General features: G+C 34.4%; 1 protein-coding gene across 16 annotated transcripts in view; it reads left to right on the forward strand.

The window, feature by feature from the left end:
* Nucleotides 1-219: 219 nt before the first annotated feature.
* LOC138333130 (tetratricopeptide repeat protein 24-like) overlaps nucleotides 220-19133 on the forward strand; it is a 34783-nt gene continuing 15869 nt past the window's right edge. For 5 of the 16 annotated variants that reach the window (XM_069281274.1, XM_069281275.1, XM_069281276.1 and 2 more), the window contains exons 1-13: nucleotides 220-367; nucleotides 2970-3636; nucleotides 4048-4263; nucleotides 6473-6601; nucleotides 7040-7263; nucleotides 8065-8198; nucleotides 9226-9429; nucleotides 11821-11883; nucleotides 13095-13300; nucleotides 13589-13644; nucleotides 14081-14169; nucleotides 14617-14918; nucleotides 17410-17436. In XM_069281274.1, the coding sequence (XP_069137375.1) occupies nucleotides 311-367; nucleotides 2970-3636; nucleotides 4048-4263; nucleotides 6473-6601; nucleotides 7040-7263; nucleotides 8065-8198; nucleotides 9226-9429; nucleotides 11821-11883; nucleotides 13095-13300; nucleotides 13589-13644; nucleotides 14081-14169; nucleotides 14617-14918; nucleotides 17410-17436 (2374 nt within the window). In that variant the 5' untranslated portion in view covers nucleotides 220-310. Of the gene's footprint in view, nucleotides 368-2969; nucleotides 3637-4047; nucleotides 4264-6472; nucleotides 6602-7039; nucleotides 7264-8064; nucleotides 8199-9225; nucleotides 9430-11820; nucleotides 11884-13094; nucleotides 13301-13588; nucleotides 13645-14080; nucleotides 14170-14616; nucleotides 14919-15709; nucleotides 17167-17409; nucleotides 17437-19133 lie in introns of those variants that run through there. The other 11 variants (XM_069281283.1, XM_069281285.1, XM_069281287.1 and 8 more) reach the window with 5 other exon arrangements.

Consider the following 19133-nt stretch of genomic DNA (forward strand, 5'->3'; position numbering starts at 1 on the left):
ATGTTTGCTGTGATCATTCTTTCTTCTTATAAGGAAATATTTTAGATACCTTTGGTCCCGTTACTTTTAGTAAATTATTTGTACGAGTAATCTCCCCTTAAACGATTTTTAATACATTGTTGCAAAATGTTTTACATAATAAATTATTTCCAATTAGCTATCGAAGCTTTATGATACGACTATGAATGAAAAATTCATGAGCATAATGTTTTCTTAACATATCACCATTCAGTATAACTACGTGTTAAATGATATTTTACATCGATCCAATATAACAAAAAAAAAGAACTCTTCAACGTTTCGAGTTGCCATGAAACAGATCGTAAACAGCAATGGCGGACAACTGAGCCGACAGGTGCCCGATCGAGTGAGTAATAACGATTTTGTGTTTTTAATGTCAATTAATGCAATGACCGAATTGTTGCTGTGATTGACAGTTATTAGAGTCATAATAATTAATAAAAGCAAGCTTATGGAGATTTTATTATTCTCTCTCTCTGTTTTGTTTTAAAAATAAAACATTATATTATACAATGTATGCAAAAATATTACAGAACTTTCGAGAAAAGTGATGATACTTGCGGAGTCTCTGAACTACCATTTGGGTTTATACTTAGAGCTACATGACTATCAAGGGTTTGTGTCGTTCTAGGGGATTGTCAGGGGCTTAGGGCTTAGACATCCATAGGAAACCTAGTTCGCACAGTGTAGTAGGGGATCGTCAGGGGCTTAGGGCTTAGACATCCATAGGAAACCTATTTACGCAGTTAGTTATGTCTCTTAGAGTTGGGAACATTTGGTAGGTCGGTTGTCTCCCGTTAGGTGTTGTTGGACTGTGTTTGGGAACACATGGTCTTGTTGTTCTGTAGCTATATAATTAGGGTTTCGCTTCAATATAGGATAATTGTATACTTATTTTTCTCTTACTGTAAGTTGTCTACATCAGGCACTATTGTAAAGATATTCTTTATCAATTCTGTATTACTTGTCTTTTATATTATAAATAGTTGTTTGTACCTGTATTTACCTAGTTGAGTTATTGGATTAGTATCTGTGCTTCCGCTACATCCTAGAGATCGAACCTGTTGAGATACAGGCCTGTAACCTGTGGAGGAAACGGGATCCGGAGAGGATTTGTGACGACTGTGGACTCTGTTGTATACTAAAAATACTATACGATCACGATTTGGGACTTATACATATAACGGGAGCTACAGTCGGATCGCCCCTCCGGGTCTCTTGTGGAAAACCCTCCCTATTACAATATTAATAAAAATATACAATGTAGGCAGCTTATTAAAGTGATGAGTGTACCGGGTACATTCGCCTGTCCATATTATCTAGGCCTAGATTTGCTATTGGTACATACATTTAACTTGCAACCAATTGTCTGCTTTGATATTCTACCAATTGAAAGAGAAGCAATGTTTATTAATTCACTGCTATTGATGTACCAGAATCATATTATATGCATATGTTATATATTTTTAAATGTACCAAATAATGTTAAAATTTGTGATTTCCATGTATTCACATTATTTGTGCAGCTGCAATATATATGCTACATGCCAAATACAATTAAACTTATTTCTGATATATTGATTTATGCATTTGCAATTAATTTTACATTTTTATCAGACATTACAAACTTGTATTTTAATTTTAGAAGTATTACTTTATGGGACATGTATGGGACAAAATTGTCAAATTTTCGAGGCAATCTGCCCCTTTATCAAGACAAACAAAACCAACACGATTGCATAATAGGATACGAACAGTAAAACAGGATAAAGTTGACAAATATTAAACTATACAGCACAATGGAGCGCAATTTACCCTTCGGCAGTGGCAGCCGAAGGCCAAATCTACAAAAATGTATCCATGCTGTTCGACAGAACGCTAAAAAATGAGCGATGACTGGAAAGCTTGCCACGTGTGACGTCAAATGTGTGGCGAAATTGATATATATATAGTGCTCATTGGTATAGGATGCAAATTTAGTCTATCTTCTCAGTGTGTTGACAAAAAAGCAAAGTCCCAAATTTAGTCGCCTTTGGCTGGGCAGCATATGCAAAGGATCAAAAACGCGTAGAACAGAACGGGAAAATGCTGGAAGTAGGGATAATTAATTGAAAAGCAATTAATCAATTGATGTTGATAAGTATATCAAACGTTCGTTAATGCCTTTGTGATAGCGGGTCTGTAGATAAGTAACCAGAATCTCTCTCTTGATCAACGCTTGGTTTGTGTCCAGTAGGAACAGTGCTCAATTGCAATCACCTGCATGTTTTTCCAACTATGGATGGGTAAGTTGAAATGTCTGGCAACTGGATAGTCAGGTTTGTTCAGTTTGATAGACCAGCGGTGATTGGTGATTCTGACGTTGAGTGGACCACCGGTTTCCCCAACGTATTGCATTGTGCATTTCCTACACGAGAGGAGGTAGATGACATTGCTGGATTTGCAAGTCAGGTTCTGTCGGATGTTGTATGCTCTGTTGTTGATAGCACATTCAAATGTGTCTGTGGATGCTGTGTATGGACACATCATTCACCGTTTATTGTTGCATGTCTGGAATGAACCCGTTTGTGCAGCTGGAGCAAGAGGAGGAAGTTTGCTGCTCACCACAAGGTCTTTTACATTTTTTGGTCTGTGGTAGGCTAGTAGCAGTGGCTCTGGGAAAATACGCCTAAGTTTTGTTGATGACTCAATGATATATGTGACATCTAAGTTATAGGTATATTTTATGATTATACATAACTTCCTATGATTTAGCAAAATAGGTACATGTAGGTGCAATCACAACAGGCAAAGGAGAACCCCTTCAATATTTCATCTTTTGTTCTTGACCCGTTTCACATTTTTTAGTTTACTGCATGAGGCTTCATGGTTCAATTATTATCAAATAATGATACAACCTCTTAGATAATGCAGTTACTTGTCACTAAATATTTTATTTTTATTTTCAGAACTCCATAAACTGTGGAAACATTCATGAGATGAGGATGGACAGGAGAATAGGCCTAGCAGCATTAGATGTGGAGAGATACTCCAAACAAGGAACAGCTGATCTCCAAGTAGGACACATCGATAAAGCTCTTGATGCATTCAAGTATGCATACAAACGCTCCAGAGATGTTGATGATGGCTATACGGAAAGAGCTTGTGCTTTCAACCTCGGTGCTGCATACATTGCTGCAAATCAGGCCAAAAGAGGATTGGATGTTCTACAGCAAGCAATTCCTCCAGATGACAAAAAAGAGGGTCGATCAAATGGGGATCTATATTTCAATTTTGGATTAGGATTTGAAAATATTGGAAATCTTGAGGAGGCTGTACGATATTACATGAAATCTTATGAAGAGTATAAATCAGAAAGGGACAACCTGCAGATGGAAGCAGAATCCCTGGAGAAGCTAGGAAATTTACAGGTGAAAACTGATAATGTCTTCGCTGAAGATTCGTACGGAAAACTGGCGGAAGTTTATGGCCTCATGAACAAGCCTGTTAAACAGTTGGAGAGTTTGTGTCAGAAAACTAACCAGCAATACAAACAAGGAAAGTCGACTGAGTGTGAGGCCACTGCTGATGAATGCCTCAGACTTACAGAAAAATGTGGTACTGCCCCCCAAGTTGGTAAGTCAAAGTGATTGTCAACCTCAGGGCCTATTCTCTTGTCAGAAAAGTGGGCCTGGGACCTCTTGAATTGGGAATTTTTACACCTTAAAAAGTTAAATTTTGAGTTTCTGTAAAGGAAATCATTTGTTAATTTAAAATACATATTATTCATTTTACCAGGTTTTATTGTTGTATACATGTACATATAAACTGTTAGTATGTTAATCTGAAATATCGGATAGATTTGGCTACAAATTTAGTTTTGCTTAAGAGCACGTGAATATGCCAAATTAAGCTTAATAAAAACAAAGTAAAGAATAAAGAATTTTTTCTCAAACTACAGGATCCACGATGGCTTAGGAGGTAACATAATCGAATGCGATTTCAGTTAGAGTTGTTAGTTTAAAACAACTCATATTCTTCTTTCAGGAAATGTACTTAATGACCTTGGTTTGATCTACACACAACAGCAGAAGTATGACAGAGCCATTTCCTGTTTTGAGCAAGCGTTGCCATTGGTCCGTGGGAGGTCAGGTGATAAGAAACAGGAAGCAGTTATCCTTCAGAACCTTGGCGCCACCTACAACTTTTTGGGAGACTACCAGAGAGCTGTTGGCTTCCATGAATCTGCAGCCAATTTATATGGTGAGATTTAATAAGACTTATACATTGTTAGTGTAGAAAGACTTACTGAAAATGTTATATGCTTCTGTTGAAATGTAAAGAAATTATTTTAATGATGAGATTTAACAAGATTTAATTGATGTCTTGTTTCTGTTAAAATATATATCAAAATTAGTTATGAAATATTAGATTATGAAATCTCCCTTAAAATTGCATTTAGCATGCATCGTGTAGTTTAAATGTTTGAGAAATAAACTTTAGATACCAATATTTCAAATGGAATTAAACATATTCATAACATAAACAAATGTAAAGCAAGCATCATGAATATTTACAGTAATATTTACATTTACAGTTTACAGATGAAACTCAGCAATCATCTGAGTTTTAACTATCGACACAAAAATACACCATTGCTTAATGATCCCCGTTTTAGTTACTTTGATATAAAGATTAAGTGTTTTTTAGCCCACCATCATCAGATAGTGGGCTATTCAAATCGCCTTTCGTCCGTGGTCCGTCGTCCGTCCGTCCGTCCGTCCTTCCGTTCGTTTTGTCCTTCCGTCCGTCCGTCCGTTAACAATTCTTGTTACGCTATTTCTCAGAAAGTGCTGAAGGGATCTTTCTCAAATTTCATACATATTCGGTTCCCCTAGGACCCTAGTTGTGCATATTGCATTTTGGGACCGATCGATGAACAAGATGGCGCCGAGAGGCGGCATCTTGGATTAAGTTTTGATAGTTCAAAAGTTTGTTCCCGCTATTTCTCAAAAAGTACTGAAGGGATCTTTCTCAAATTTCATATATAGGTTCCCCTAGGGCCCTAGTTGTGCATGTTGCATTTTGGTACCATCGTGAACAAGATGGCCGATAGGCGGCCATCTTGGATTTTGATAGTTAAAGTTTGTTACTGCTATTTCTCAAAAAGTCAGAAGGGATCTTTCTCAAATCTCATATATCGGTTCCCCTAGGCCCTGTTGTGCATGTTGATTTTGGGACCGATCTGGTAACAAGATGGCCGACAGGCAGCCATCTTGGATTTTATAGTTAAAGTTTGTTACCGCTATTTCTCAAAAAGTACTGATCCCCGCTATTTCTCAAAAAGTACTGAAGGGATCTTTCTCAAATTTCATATATAGGTTCCCCTAGAGCCCTAGTTGTGCATGTTGCATTTTGGTACCGATCGTTGAACAAGATGGCCGATAGGCAGTCATCTTGGATTTTTGATAGTTAAAGTTTGTTACTGCTATTTCTCAAAAAGTTCAGAAGGGATCTTTCTCAAATCTCATATGTCGGTTCCCCTAGGACCCTTGTTGTGCATATTGCATTTTGGGACCGACTGGTCAACAAGATGGCCGACAGGCGGCCATCTTGGATTTTAATGGTTAAAGTTTGTTACCACTATTTCTCAAAAAGTGCTAAAGGGATCTTTCTCAAATTTCATATACAGGTTCCCCTAGGACCCTAATTGTGCATATTGCATTTTGGTACCGTGGTGAACAAGATGGCCGACAGGCGGTCATCTTGGATTTTGATAGTTAAAGTTTGTTACTGCTATTTCTCAAAAAGTACTGAAGGGATCTTTCTCAAATTTCATATGTCGGTTCCCCTAGGACCTTAGTTGTGCATATTGCATTTTGGGACCGACTGGTCAACAAGATGGCCGACAGGCGGCCATCTTGGATTTTAATGGTTAAAGTTTGTTACCACTATTTCTCAAAAAGTGCTAAAGGGATCTTTCTCAAATTTCATATACAGGTTCCCCTAGGACCCTAATTGTGCATATTGCATTTTGGGACCGATCGGAAACAAGATGACCGACTGACGGCCATCTTGGATTTTGATAGTTAAAGTTTGTTATCAATATTTCTCAAAAAGTACTGAAGGGATCTTTCTCAAATTCCATGCATAGTTTCCCCTTGTACCCTAGTTGTGCATAGTACATTTAAGGACTGATCCATAATGCCTTTCGGCACTGATTGGTAAACAAGATGGCAAACCGGCCGCCATCTTAGATTTCATTGTTGAAGTTTGTTACCACTATGTCTTAGAAAGTACTATAGCGATCTGTTTCAAATTTTATATGTAGTGTGTTTGAACAAGTTTGAAAAGCAGGGAAAAGATCCCTCTTTCCATTGTCAGACATAGATCATTCTTTGGTGGGCGCCAAGATCCCTCTGGGATCTCTTGTTTAAGTGTGTTTTTTTATTGTCAACTTTTTTTCTCACAGCTGAGCTAAAGAATCGTAACAGCCAGGGACAGTGTTTCGCCAATCTGGCGTTTGCCCTGAGTCAGTTAGGGGACAAGGAAGGAGCAGGAGAGGCCTTTCTTCATGCCCACCAGGCTGCTAAAGACACTGGTAAGTAAACAGTTTGGGTTCTGATATGTCTCTCAGACAGGGGATTTTATATTAGCATTTCTTTTTCTTTTTTTTCCTTTATTTTTTTTTTTTTTTTTTTTTTTTTTTTTAATAATCTTCAGGGTTTGTGTTGAAGCAGCGTCCTCATCTCCTTTTTAATTAGGCATAGGCAATGAAAAGGACCCTATTTTTTTTCTGAAAGCCCATTCCAATTACATAAGGGGACTCCATTTTATCCATGAAGGACTCTGATCTCCCTTTTGTAACGGAAACAGGTAAGAGTAATGAGTACCACCTCCCTCCACCCTGGACTGTGGATTGAGGTATGGAAGAGAAAATAGCAAATTGGTCTCCTCACAAAATATAACATATATACAGCATATGAATTTGAATGTAGCAGAATTACAATTAAAGCTAAGATCTAATTTCATCTTACAGGGGACATGCGTACTCAATGGCAGGTATTAGAAGGACTTGGGGCAGTAGCGTTTAACAACGGTAACATCCCACGGGCCATTGACTGCTTCAAACGAGCCCTTGCAGTGATCGCAGCCTCCGAAACAAATACAACTGTTCAGGACAGGATCGTTGGAAAACTGACCAATGCTCTTCAAGAACAGATTGTACAGAAATCTGGTGGATCAATGAAACACAGTTTCCCTGTAAGTTTCAGTAAAGATTATCAATTATTCAATTATAAGTCATTATGGAAGTTTCAATTAAGATACCAAAACAATGTGAGTGAAGTACGAATCACTAGTCACCACCTTACAGTGATTGTAAGGTCATAAAATTCATGTCAATATGTGATGTCACAATCACTGGAAGAGGAAACTCCTCCACAACAAATTATTTTCTTTCCACTTCTGGAGATTTCAATGTCACAAAAATCATGTCAAAATATGACATCACATTCACCAAAAGGTGAGACTGCTCAACGATATTATAAATCATACTTCACCCACCTTATGCACAAGAAAACAGGTCTATTGTATTGCCAAGACACCTCCAATTTTAAAAATTGAAGACAGAATTTGCCTATGATTATGAAACATGGTCTCGAAATCTGAATTCTTAAAGTTTACATTTTAATGAGATAAATTTGCAAAAATCTTTTAGATCATATACACTTGCACTGATTCATTTTTCTTTTCGAATTTTTTGTCCGAGAACTTTCGATGTCTGCTTTCCATTTTGTGCAGACTTAAAGTGATGTAGCCACATCCACATCTTTTATTCCATCTTTGCATATTGCAGAGTTATCTCCCTTATAGTGTCCATTGTGATGTCATTATTTTGTACACGAAACTTGCGCCGCTTTCTCTGACAGATATGACATTACGCTTACAAATACATGATATCACAATCAATACCTATGATCAGAGGTAGATAGCTATGTAACATACAAATACAGAATAGGATAACTATATACACGTAGGTCTGATTTTAAAAATAATTTGTAGCTAAAGACCGAGCAGAGACACCTGTCTATGGCGAACATTATCCCCAGCAAAGCAGCCGAGCCTGTGGCAGAACAGCCCATCAAAAAGGAAAGTGCTGAACCAGTTCAGTCAGCAAGTCCTCCAGAAAAGCAAAGGTAATCCCACCACAAGTTTAGTCCCATAATGTATAATAATTACATTTTGTTTAATTTTACTATAATAAATCTGATTGGGAGAATGTAAGGATTACATGTACTCAAGGAGGATTTCAAAACTTCAGCATGTGGTTGGTTGGGGGCCACGGTACGTGGTTAAATGGTTAAGTGGTTAAGATGTCTTGACATATTAATACAAGCCTTCCACCTCTTCTGGGTCGCGAGTTTGAATACCACTGGGGCAGTTTCAATAGACTTACAATAGACTGTTCCATCTCAAACGTGTTTTTAGGGATGAATGAGTTAAAAGTGTGATCTTGCAATGATGATAACTAATTAAACTCCCTCCAATCAACTTACGACTTGTGATTATCAATCCTATGAGTTGTACTTTGTACCAATATTCCCCTGACTGTCAATAAGGGATATAGAACTAAACTGTATTAATTGTGTGATATTTACAATATTGGTTTCATGCTCTTTTCATGTCTTTCTAACATGTCAGGCAATTAAAGGTAAATTTAAGGTATCTTGATCACCACCAACACACTCATGCACAATTAAATTACCGTAATTACATCAAGATACACAAAATCACATTATGTTATAACACATGCACCAAACTGATTTTCATCAAGTTAGCGTATCCATAATAATTGCTCTTTTAACTACCAAGTCAGTAAATCCAATGACATCTGAAATACCAAAAATAAATGGACAAATAGTACTGAAATGATATCATATTTAATTTACTATCAGAAAACTTCAATAGCACAAAAAAATGTTATGCTCACAGAATAAGTAAGGTGTACATCAAACAACCAGAAATTGATATTAGACCATGCAATCAAATCCCTGAATGAGATGAAGGAAGGTATGTTTAAAATTCCAAGAACGTTTATGATAATAATTGAAATAATGATTTGACTAATATTAATATATGAGTACAATTCAATAAGTCTTAGAAAAACGAGGTACATCATGTAGTTATGAATTTTTATCTAAAGCTAATTTGTCAAATTTACAGGTATGTACCTGTGAATAGACCTGGATCACGTAGAGAGTTCCAGAAGGTGGCTCGTGGTCTCAGCTCCCTAGGGGGCTCAATGACTATGGATGGTTCCGAAACCCTGAGGCCTGGTACTCTAATAGATGGCACCTCCTCTGATACGTCTTCATCCTCATCCTCCTCCTCATCATCTTCATCTGAAGAGGATAGCCAGGATGAGAAGTAAGTTTGATCTTATTGGGTTTTTTTTTTTTTTTTTTTTTTGTTTATTGGTTTTTTTTTCTTCTGTGGTAGAAAATGAGAAATATTATTATGGGCAAAATGTAATCTTTTCGTTTTGTTGTCTTGTAAATTAATTAAAAGATGTGTATACATATACATGTATCTATTGTTATAAACCAACTTTCTTTCACTGCTAATAGATTTTGTGATTTAATTGGTTTTCAAATTATGGTCATGAAGTTTTACTTTCATGGATTTAAAAATTAATATAATTGTAATTATATTAGATATGAATTCATACAGATCATCTTTTACAATTTATCTTAATTTTGAATTTGTGAAAGTAAAACACATTCGAAAGAAAGCTGATTTATGATATTATATAACATATTTAAAATAATTTAAAATCTACTTTAACTAAGCTTGAAATAACTGCAAAAAATATATGTCGACAGATCTTCTCCAAACATGACAATGAAATAAATCCATTAAATCCAAGCTCTGTCAAGTGTAATTATCAGCTATCTTGGACTTTATTTTGCAGAGTTAATGCCCTTGACTAACCAAAAATTGGGGATATAAATTCATTGATACCTTTACTTTACAATTTTTAGCTTTCAAAAATGTTTTTGAAATTTGCTTTACTAAATTGTGACAAGAGTTTGCTTTTTAGGTGAAAAGTTAAAGGGACATGAACCTTAAATAATTTGTTCTGTATGCTTAGATATGGTTTTCAGATGTTTATTGAATATCTTATTACAATGATTGGTTAGCGAAAACGACAGGAAAACTTGGGGGATACCTACTTCAAAAATCATAAAAATAGACTGTCATATTCTATTTTTGGAACACAAAACGAAAGCTGGCCGAAAGCGAGGTTATAATGAATAACAAACTTGCTGACATGACAAGGAATATTAGTTTTCCACATTTTAAGATTATTTTCTAATTTACGATAGTTGACAAATGAAGTTTAAGCCATATTTGTTATAAAACAATTTGTATTTAGCGTAAAAATGATAAGTAAAAAGTCAAATGAGACTTTTCATTCGGCAGGGCACCGCGAAGGGAGGTTCCTGACTTATTGCACATATGTACATCATGCAAGTATAAAGTGGGGAGTTGCTCCCGTCTCTTGCATTTCAGTGATCCATTTATATTTACCTACTTTCCCAATCGCGCACGTTACTGACTCTTGACGTACACTGTTTTCAACCGGAATTCGTTTGTGTTCGCTTCACCCACGGTTTTGTTTACATTCATTTATTTATGCAGTGCATTGTGGGAGGTCACTAAAGCTCAACACTACTATACTATCGTTACAAAATTGGACCAGGCCAGTTCAAAATACAGAAAGATGGAATTTCCATTATAATTATTTTACTTGACACATTTGCACAATAACTGATATATATTACTTAGAAAGGTATCTGACACGTCTTAAATATGTATTTTACTCAAATTTACATGGTTAATTTAGGTTCATGTCCCTTTAATATGAATTTAAGAGTACATGAACATATACTTAACATAGTGGTCTAGTATTTCAGTATAACCTTTGTATATGTACAGGTCATGTAATTATTTAATCAAATTGTTATTGCTTTATGTCTTAAGTAAATCATGCAGCTCGGAAATATTGTGTAATCATTCCATCATGATAATTTCGACATATCAATGAAAACATTTCAATTGAGTTACAGTTTAAATGTTACAATAATTATTTTATAATCATTGTGCATAAAAGAAAAGTTATTATCTGTGCTATTTTTTATGTATTTTAATTCATGATGAAAGAGAAGAATGGAAAAAAAAACAGAAACATGATAAAGCACTTATATTCAGAGCATGCAAACTTTACTAAAACATAAGCCAGTCAGTATGTTCAACAGACTTACTGGCTTGTGATTCTATTGGTGGAGGCTGATTAACAGTAAATCCGTTAACTTTTAATTAATGGGACTAATTTACGTAATTCACATACCACGTGATACCCGATAATGTTTGTGCGAAACTATTGATTTTATTGGTGATGGAATGACGTCAATGATGATATCTCATGATGTGGAATGCTAATGGTGGTGTAAAAAAACTAAATCAACCAAATTAATATTATGACACTCTTATTTTTGCTTCTCTTTATGGTGGTAGGATGTATATATTTTGTGTATAATTAATCTGTATTTTTAAAATACCTTTGCAAGTTCCCGAATATAATTATAATGCTGGGATTTTTTAAAATTATTTTTTCCATTTCTGTAGAAATAATCACTATATTGATAATATGTTTACCTGTTCCCCAATATACGTTTTTATGGGTATTTTTCAATAGCAATGACTCTGTTTATGCTAAGATCCGAGGAATACTCATAGGCTGGTTTTTTGTTGTAGAAGGAAGCATAAGGCTAAAGTAGAAGTAAAACCGGAGGAAACACTCCGACGTAAATATGGAAGGTACTGCCAAATTGTGTCATGTCTGTACATTGTCACCACAGCATATTTTATTGCCGGAAATCATGATGCATTGATTAAAGAGATGTTCTTACAATTTTAAAGTAATTTTTTTATACTAGTGCAGCCTTGATTCATTGATGAAAAAATTGCATACTTTTCGTTTTGGTTAATACTCTCTTCAATAATGAACAACAGCACTAGGAAGTGATATAGATGATTTTGATACATTGTATATAGTTATTTACATATTTAATCAAAAATTAGATGAGATTAATATGTAAATGTACAAAGTTAATTGTAATATAGAAGATTGATATATACATAGGTAATTGGAAAGTGGATGAGATTAATATTTACATACTAGTTAATGGTTTAATCGCTGTAGATTAATATGTACTAAGTTGATGGGAAAATAATGGAAAATAGAAGATGATAATTAGTTAATCAATTACTGTAACAATTGCTGTTTTTTTTCTAATCCATACTAAAATCTGCACGTAGAACATAAGATCACTTGTCATGTGTCTTTTTTTTAATTTATTTTTTATTCATTTTCAAAAGTTTTGTACATACAAATACAATACAACATATATGAAAGATGTATGTTGGAGTTAATTAAGTTAATACAAAAGTAGTTATGTATACTCATAATATACATCAATCAATGGACAACACATTTACACTAACAAACTTGTCATGTGTCTTAATATTGCACACTAGTTTATATTTTGATTTCATCACTAATTTATAAAATTTGGAGTGTATGTGCATGATGGTGCTGTTTTAAAACAAAACATCATGTTCTGTCAAAACTTTACATTTAACTATTCCATATTTGCACATTATAGAGTTATCTGCCCTTGCAGATAGGTATTGATTGTGACGTCATGGGTTTTCCAGAATAACGTCGTACGTTTTTGAGAAAACGACTTGAATTGCACGTACAAAATAATGACGTATTAATCAATACTTACCAGCAATGGAGCTAACTCTGTATGATAATCTAACTTCACTCAAATACTGAAATTGACCATGATCATACTAACATGATGAAGCTTAGCAATTACAAAGTATATGAATAATCACTTTTATAACAGTATTTGCATGTCTATTTAAAGTCAATCAGTCTATTTAATTCATTTATCCCCCTACACATTTGAAAAACCGTAATGTTTGAATCTAAATTTGGCTTACCTGTTTAAATGGTTTAGCCTAAGTGCCTCCAAACGAGTGGATGAACATCCTACCACCATAAAGAGACAGTCCCTCTTGTCAACAACCTCCGAGAAAACATCTTCCTCGGACTCTTCATCATCATCATCATCATCGGAGGAAGAGGAGGGAGAAAAAGAGGACGAGGAGGAGAAAAAGGCTGTTAAAGAAGCGATGCAAAGACAGCTTTCAAATATCAAAGAAAGTAAGTAGTGCTATATTTGTAGTAACAGACATATACAGCTTCCATATTATTTAAAGAAAAGAAATCCAAACATATTTTATCCGTAACTCTACAATATAGCTGTATACAATTTTTGAGAACATGGATATGATGAGACGTTTCTTTTATTAGAATAATTTCAAAATGATTTGTTAGAATAACTTTGAATTTAAATATAGAATACTATGAATAATTGTCTAATTATTTGCTACCTTTCTGTATTTCTCATGTGACTAGATAGTGAACATGCATGTATTTAAATATACACAGGCTCAGGCTCTTCAAGTTCATCGGAGGATGAGGAAGAGGAAAAGAAACCAGAGAAGGTAGGTTTTCCTTGTAACTAAGACCCAGAAATGAAATTCACAAATTTAGACCGGATTTAAAATGTGTTTATAAATAAGATCGGATTTTGTAGATATCTCAAAACTAATTCTGTTTTCAATTTATTCTTTAATAAAGTGACATAGGTTGGTTTCAGAAATGTTTTATTAAATCCAAAAAAATTTGATTGGGCAGCAAGCAAAGCCAATGTATACCCTTTCTATAAAATAACAGGTCCAATCTCTTCATGTTCAGTTCATTATATTATGGACTTTACAGTTTATAATTGAGACAACTCTCACTTATTGGAAAGACAGCGGTTTCTTCTAAGATTTTTCATGATCCCGAAAGAGTGAAAAGTCTTGAATGAATAAAGCGGGTGATATGATATAAAACCCAGTACTCTGTTCTGAAAAGGTAGATTGTTTTCTGTTTTAGCATGTGCATGGCTTAGGGACGGTACCTGAGGGGAGTAAAGAAGACGAATCATCATCATCGTCATCTTCATCTAGTTCAGACGAAGAAGAGTAAGTGTCACACTGAAACAGCTGAAGAAACATTACTAATGTATGGCTCATAAAAAAATACAGAAAATGAAAAATAACCATGGATTTTTTACAATGTATATAACACTTATATATGCAAAATTATCCTATGAAAAAAATTAGGGTTGAAATGTTTAATGTTAATTCTTCAAAAGTAGCAAATGTATCCTTTGATAAAGATATCAACAAAGTTGTTAAAAACGGAACACATGTATTTCCATGCTAATGCTCTGAATGAACCCCAAATATCGATGAATAATACCAATAAAAATGAAGTCTGCAATTTGCAGCAACCCACTTTCACAAAATATATACATGTATACTGTTATTGTTATAACATAAAAATAAAAAAACAAAATATATAATAATCGTCATAAAAAATTTTCATAATAGAATGTAAAGACAGTCTGTTTTTACCTGAATTTTCAGGGCACCTCAGCTCCCAACATCCTCTCCATTCCCATCAGGGAGGATCAACACCTACGAACAACCACAATCCCGTCTAAATTACAGCAAGATCGATTTTGAAAACAAGCAAAAAGGTGAGGTACCTACAAGCCCAAGCAAGGAAAACCATCCTAACTATTTAAGTGATCAGTCTGACCTCTCGAAAGAAGAGGACGATGAGGAGGATAGTGATGATGAATTTGATTTCACAAGTTCAGGGAAATATGAAAATGTTGAGAAATTAACGACCAATGAGAGCTCCGATACTGCCCCAACTGCGACAGGTATTATATGAATACCTTGGCTAATTTTGAAGATTCTTTTTGTTGTAGCTTTAGCTAATATATAATCCATAGACCGAAGGAGGGAGAAATATAGATCTACATGTACAGCTAAGTTCCAAATAAGGATCCTCTATGCACATCTTTTCTTCGTCAATGTTCACTGTCATGGTCTTATATTACCTTTAAAGGCACACTATACGTAACTATTTGCAAATATTCAAGTTAAACTCGACTCCGATATTGTTCGTATTTGTAGATGTAGTTGAAATTAAGATATATTAAAGAGTATTTATAATGTTTTTTTAATAACTTTGGTACAGCAGTTGTTGAAAGTCGATGCATGTAAACATGCCTTCATTTTAAACTGGTCGCCATAGAAGTTACGATTATTGCCGAACGGAAGTCGGAAAGTTCATGACCCATTTTCGGAATAGTTCGGACAGACGTTACGTAGTTACGATAGTCACATGACGTTCTCGGCAACGATGTTACAATGTCGGCTAACTTCGGCTTGTTTGACTAAGTTGGACCCACCTAGGGATGTTCAATATTTATTTAATTTTTATCAAAATATTCCTAATCATAATCGCTCATCTTGACTTCGAGTTAGTCCCGTCTCTGCATGATTTACAACAGGATTCTTTTTTCAACATTCTTCTAAATCATAAAAAAATAAGAAAGATACGGATATTGGGCCTTTAATCAAAGGATATATGTAACGTGATTCCAGTATTCAGTTTCATTATTTTGAAATGAAATTTAGATGACTAAATTTTATTATTTTTATGCAGTTCTCGCTCAAATATATTCCGGGTAATATAAATCACTTTTTATTTGCATTGAAAGGAAGCTGAAGAAATGTACCATTTTACAGGCAATTATTAAAATCAATATCCAAATAAAGGCAATGCAAAACCCAAATTTATCCAAGGAAATGATATCCCATACATTATTTAGTCTTAAAGTCAAGAGAAGAAGGTTGAAAGATTGATTAGAATCTAAACATCAGAAACAAACAAAATAAATGGAACAGTAATATAAAATTGCACTGAAGGTCTAAATACGTTAATAAATCCCGCTGGGGGAGGGCGGAGGGTGTTGTTTTCTATTCTTTCCTTTTGTACGTGTGTATATTGTTCAGATTCCAAAAGACTGTTTATCCTTAGGATATTACCTACTGCATACTGTTATATCTTTATCTGTTCTACCTGGCCCCAAGAGCACGAAACAAAGGTTAGTCTAAAAGAGTCTTACGTTTAGACTTAGCCAATCACAGATTGTCATTTTTAATTGGCTAAGTAAAAACTTAAGTCTAAGACTGTTTCATGATCCTGTGGCCAGTCTGTTATATTTACTCTACTCCCGAGGTCTGTTGCTTAGCTTATCTAATATCATAGCATATTTCTATATTAACTCTTCTATATATGCTCCTGGTGATATAATCTGCTTTGGTCTACATCTTTAATTTATTTATGCTTGTAATTTTATATGGAATAGGTGTAACATTTTAATCAGATGAATCTAACTGCATCTGCTGGGAATGAACTAGGGTTCCAATATGTTACAATGGTATCTAAAAAACTGTAATGCACACTCAGAAAAGCATGTTGTCCTATTATTTTTGTAATTTTAAAGGTCCTTAATTTTTTAAATTTTTAATAGATGTGGATTTTATTAGGTCACCTGAGACGAAGTTTCAAGTGACCTATTCTAATTGCCTCTTGTCCGTTATCGTGCGTCGTATGTCCGTAAACAATTTACATTTTCGACTTTTTCTCAAAAACCGCTAAAGCAAACTCAATGAAATTTTGCACAAACCTTCTAAGGCATAAGGCCAATTAAAGATTGTGAATTATAAGGTCCCCATCCCCCTGGGGGCTATGGGAGGGGCCAAAAGGGGTAAAATTGACTATAATTTCGTCAAACTGGGTTAGAATTATTAGCCTGAGATAGCATTTTATCGTCATATCCATATTGGTCCTGGCCGACCCCCAGGGATCAGAGGGGCGGGGCCAAAAAGGGTCAAATAGGCCCATAATTTTAAACTCTTCATTTTGACGTTGATATTCTAATACTACTGGTAATCAGCTAAACAATGTGCGAATGGTTTTGGAGGTGTGTTTAATGCTAAAATAAGTATATTTTAATCTAAAATTATTTTATCTGAATTACATTCGCAAATATATAAGATTGTTTACGTTTTTTAATTTGTTCCCAATGTTAGAATCACGTTATCATAATAATACATTTATGTATATATCATTAAGTATTGAAGTCTTTAGAAACAGCTATATAATTATTGTCATTATAATTGTACTTATAGACATATTTAATATTCGTAGTAGCAAACAATGATAATTTACCAGTTGAAGACGTATTACGGAACAAATAATAATGCAAAAAATATTATATAAAAATATTCAGAGACTGAAATATTCTCATTGGTATCTATGATAAAGAGTTTTGATGAAAAACATTATTTGATAAACAGATACTGTTCCAAAGGACGGAGAAAGAGGTAGGACACTATATTGGTTTTGTTTGAACTTCACCATCCCAACTTTACCCGAGTATTTTCACTGCCCTCATTAATATGCCTAGTCTGTCTCACAAAAGATCGAAATATGAAATGTTTTGACTAACCATGTGTTAACTATAAGATGTTTACATAGTGAAAGTAAGAACATACGGATTACTTGATAGAAGTCGTATGATGTACTTTCATGAATTTACTTACATCGATCGTTTTATTTCATTTCTCCCAAAATCCCGTTAATCCAATTATACCAATTCACATCATTTCTTGTATAAAACATGTTATACTCTTCTTCATAATTATCAGCGAAAATTATAAATTGAGTGGTGACAGCCTTTACTAAATTTATTGGGAATAAATTACTGGAACCCAACTGATATTCGCGGTGACTTTATTTCGCGTTTACATGTTAAATGACGATTTCATTTCACGATATACACACGTATGGATTGACTATATAGTTCTTGAGACGGCGTTTCGATTTCTGATCGCCAGCAAAATTTGCGAAGCTTAAATAAGTTCCACCACCGACGAATGTTGGGTTTTTTCAATCAAAAACGTGAGCAGACGATTTTCATCGGTTACAAAAGTTACTTACTTTACACCATTACTACCATTGAGAAGTTTGAACTTCTTATTTGAATTCAAGATAAAAATATTAAAAATAATTAATTACGCCCCGAGAAAATTCTATGGCACTATGGCCTATGTAGAATTAAGAACTGATTGTGCATGCACCAAAAGCAAAATGATTATTTAATAGGTATTTTTGTGTTAGTTGGACATATATAAGCGCGATTATACATCAGTTTTTGTTCAAATTATGGGAATCATTTATGCTCTCTTAGTGGCGGAGCATCTTTAATTGCGCGATAAAGTAAGTTGGTTTATAGTAAACAAACCTGATATATCGCAATGAAAAGAAAAACGTTTTTAATCACGTTCACAATGTCGACCTTAACACTCAGATATTCCCCTACCTTCCTTATTTTTGTATGCATGCTATATATATATATACAATTGTATTAAAACGGGCGGGGAATAGGTTAATTCCCGCTCAGCCAACAAGCTGTTTTTGCTATATAAATTTTAACTGAGTTTACCTGTGGAAAAGTAGGTTATAGTCTGTATCGGTTATGATCACTGAATTTGAAGTTCAGTTATAATAAAGGTAAATGGGGCCTAAAAGGAGTTGGCCTTAAACGACCTTAGTTGTCGATGGGCCGTGAAACTAAAACTCAAACAAACAAACAAGGCAAAGGGGAAACCTGTTTTGTTTCGTTTCCCTGTTTGTTAGTGAGTCGCTTATTCTAAAATGGAAGATCTTTCAGACAAAGTGTCCCGACACATTATTTAGGAATCATAGCGATGTCATTTTGGAAGTTTTATTAAAATGAATTTGACATAAATCAAACTTTGTTGAAATCCTAGCATTATTTCATCAAATCTTATCAATTGTTATTGTCAACTGAATCTTAATTTTCAATGAAACGTGTTATGATACACAGACACTGATGCTAAAGACGACAAAATAGATATGTCTCTTGTGTTATGGTTTTGGTTTTTGTTTGAACTACTAAATCGGTGTTGCTTTAATGTGGAGAAATGTTTCGATTCTGATTACTTTACGGAAGAAAGCCAAGTAAACTGTTTGCACAGTTCTCAATCAGTGTAATTTA

Source organism: Argopecten irradians, chromosome 10 (genome assembly GCF_041381155.1).
Source record: "Argopecten irradians isolate NY chromosome 10, Ai_NY, whole genome shotgun sequence".
In the NCBI taxonomy this organism is placed as follows: Eukaryota; Metazoa; Mollusca; class Bivalvia; order Pectinida; family Pectinidae; genus Argopecten; species Argopecten irradians.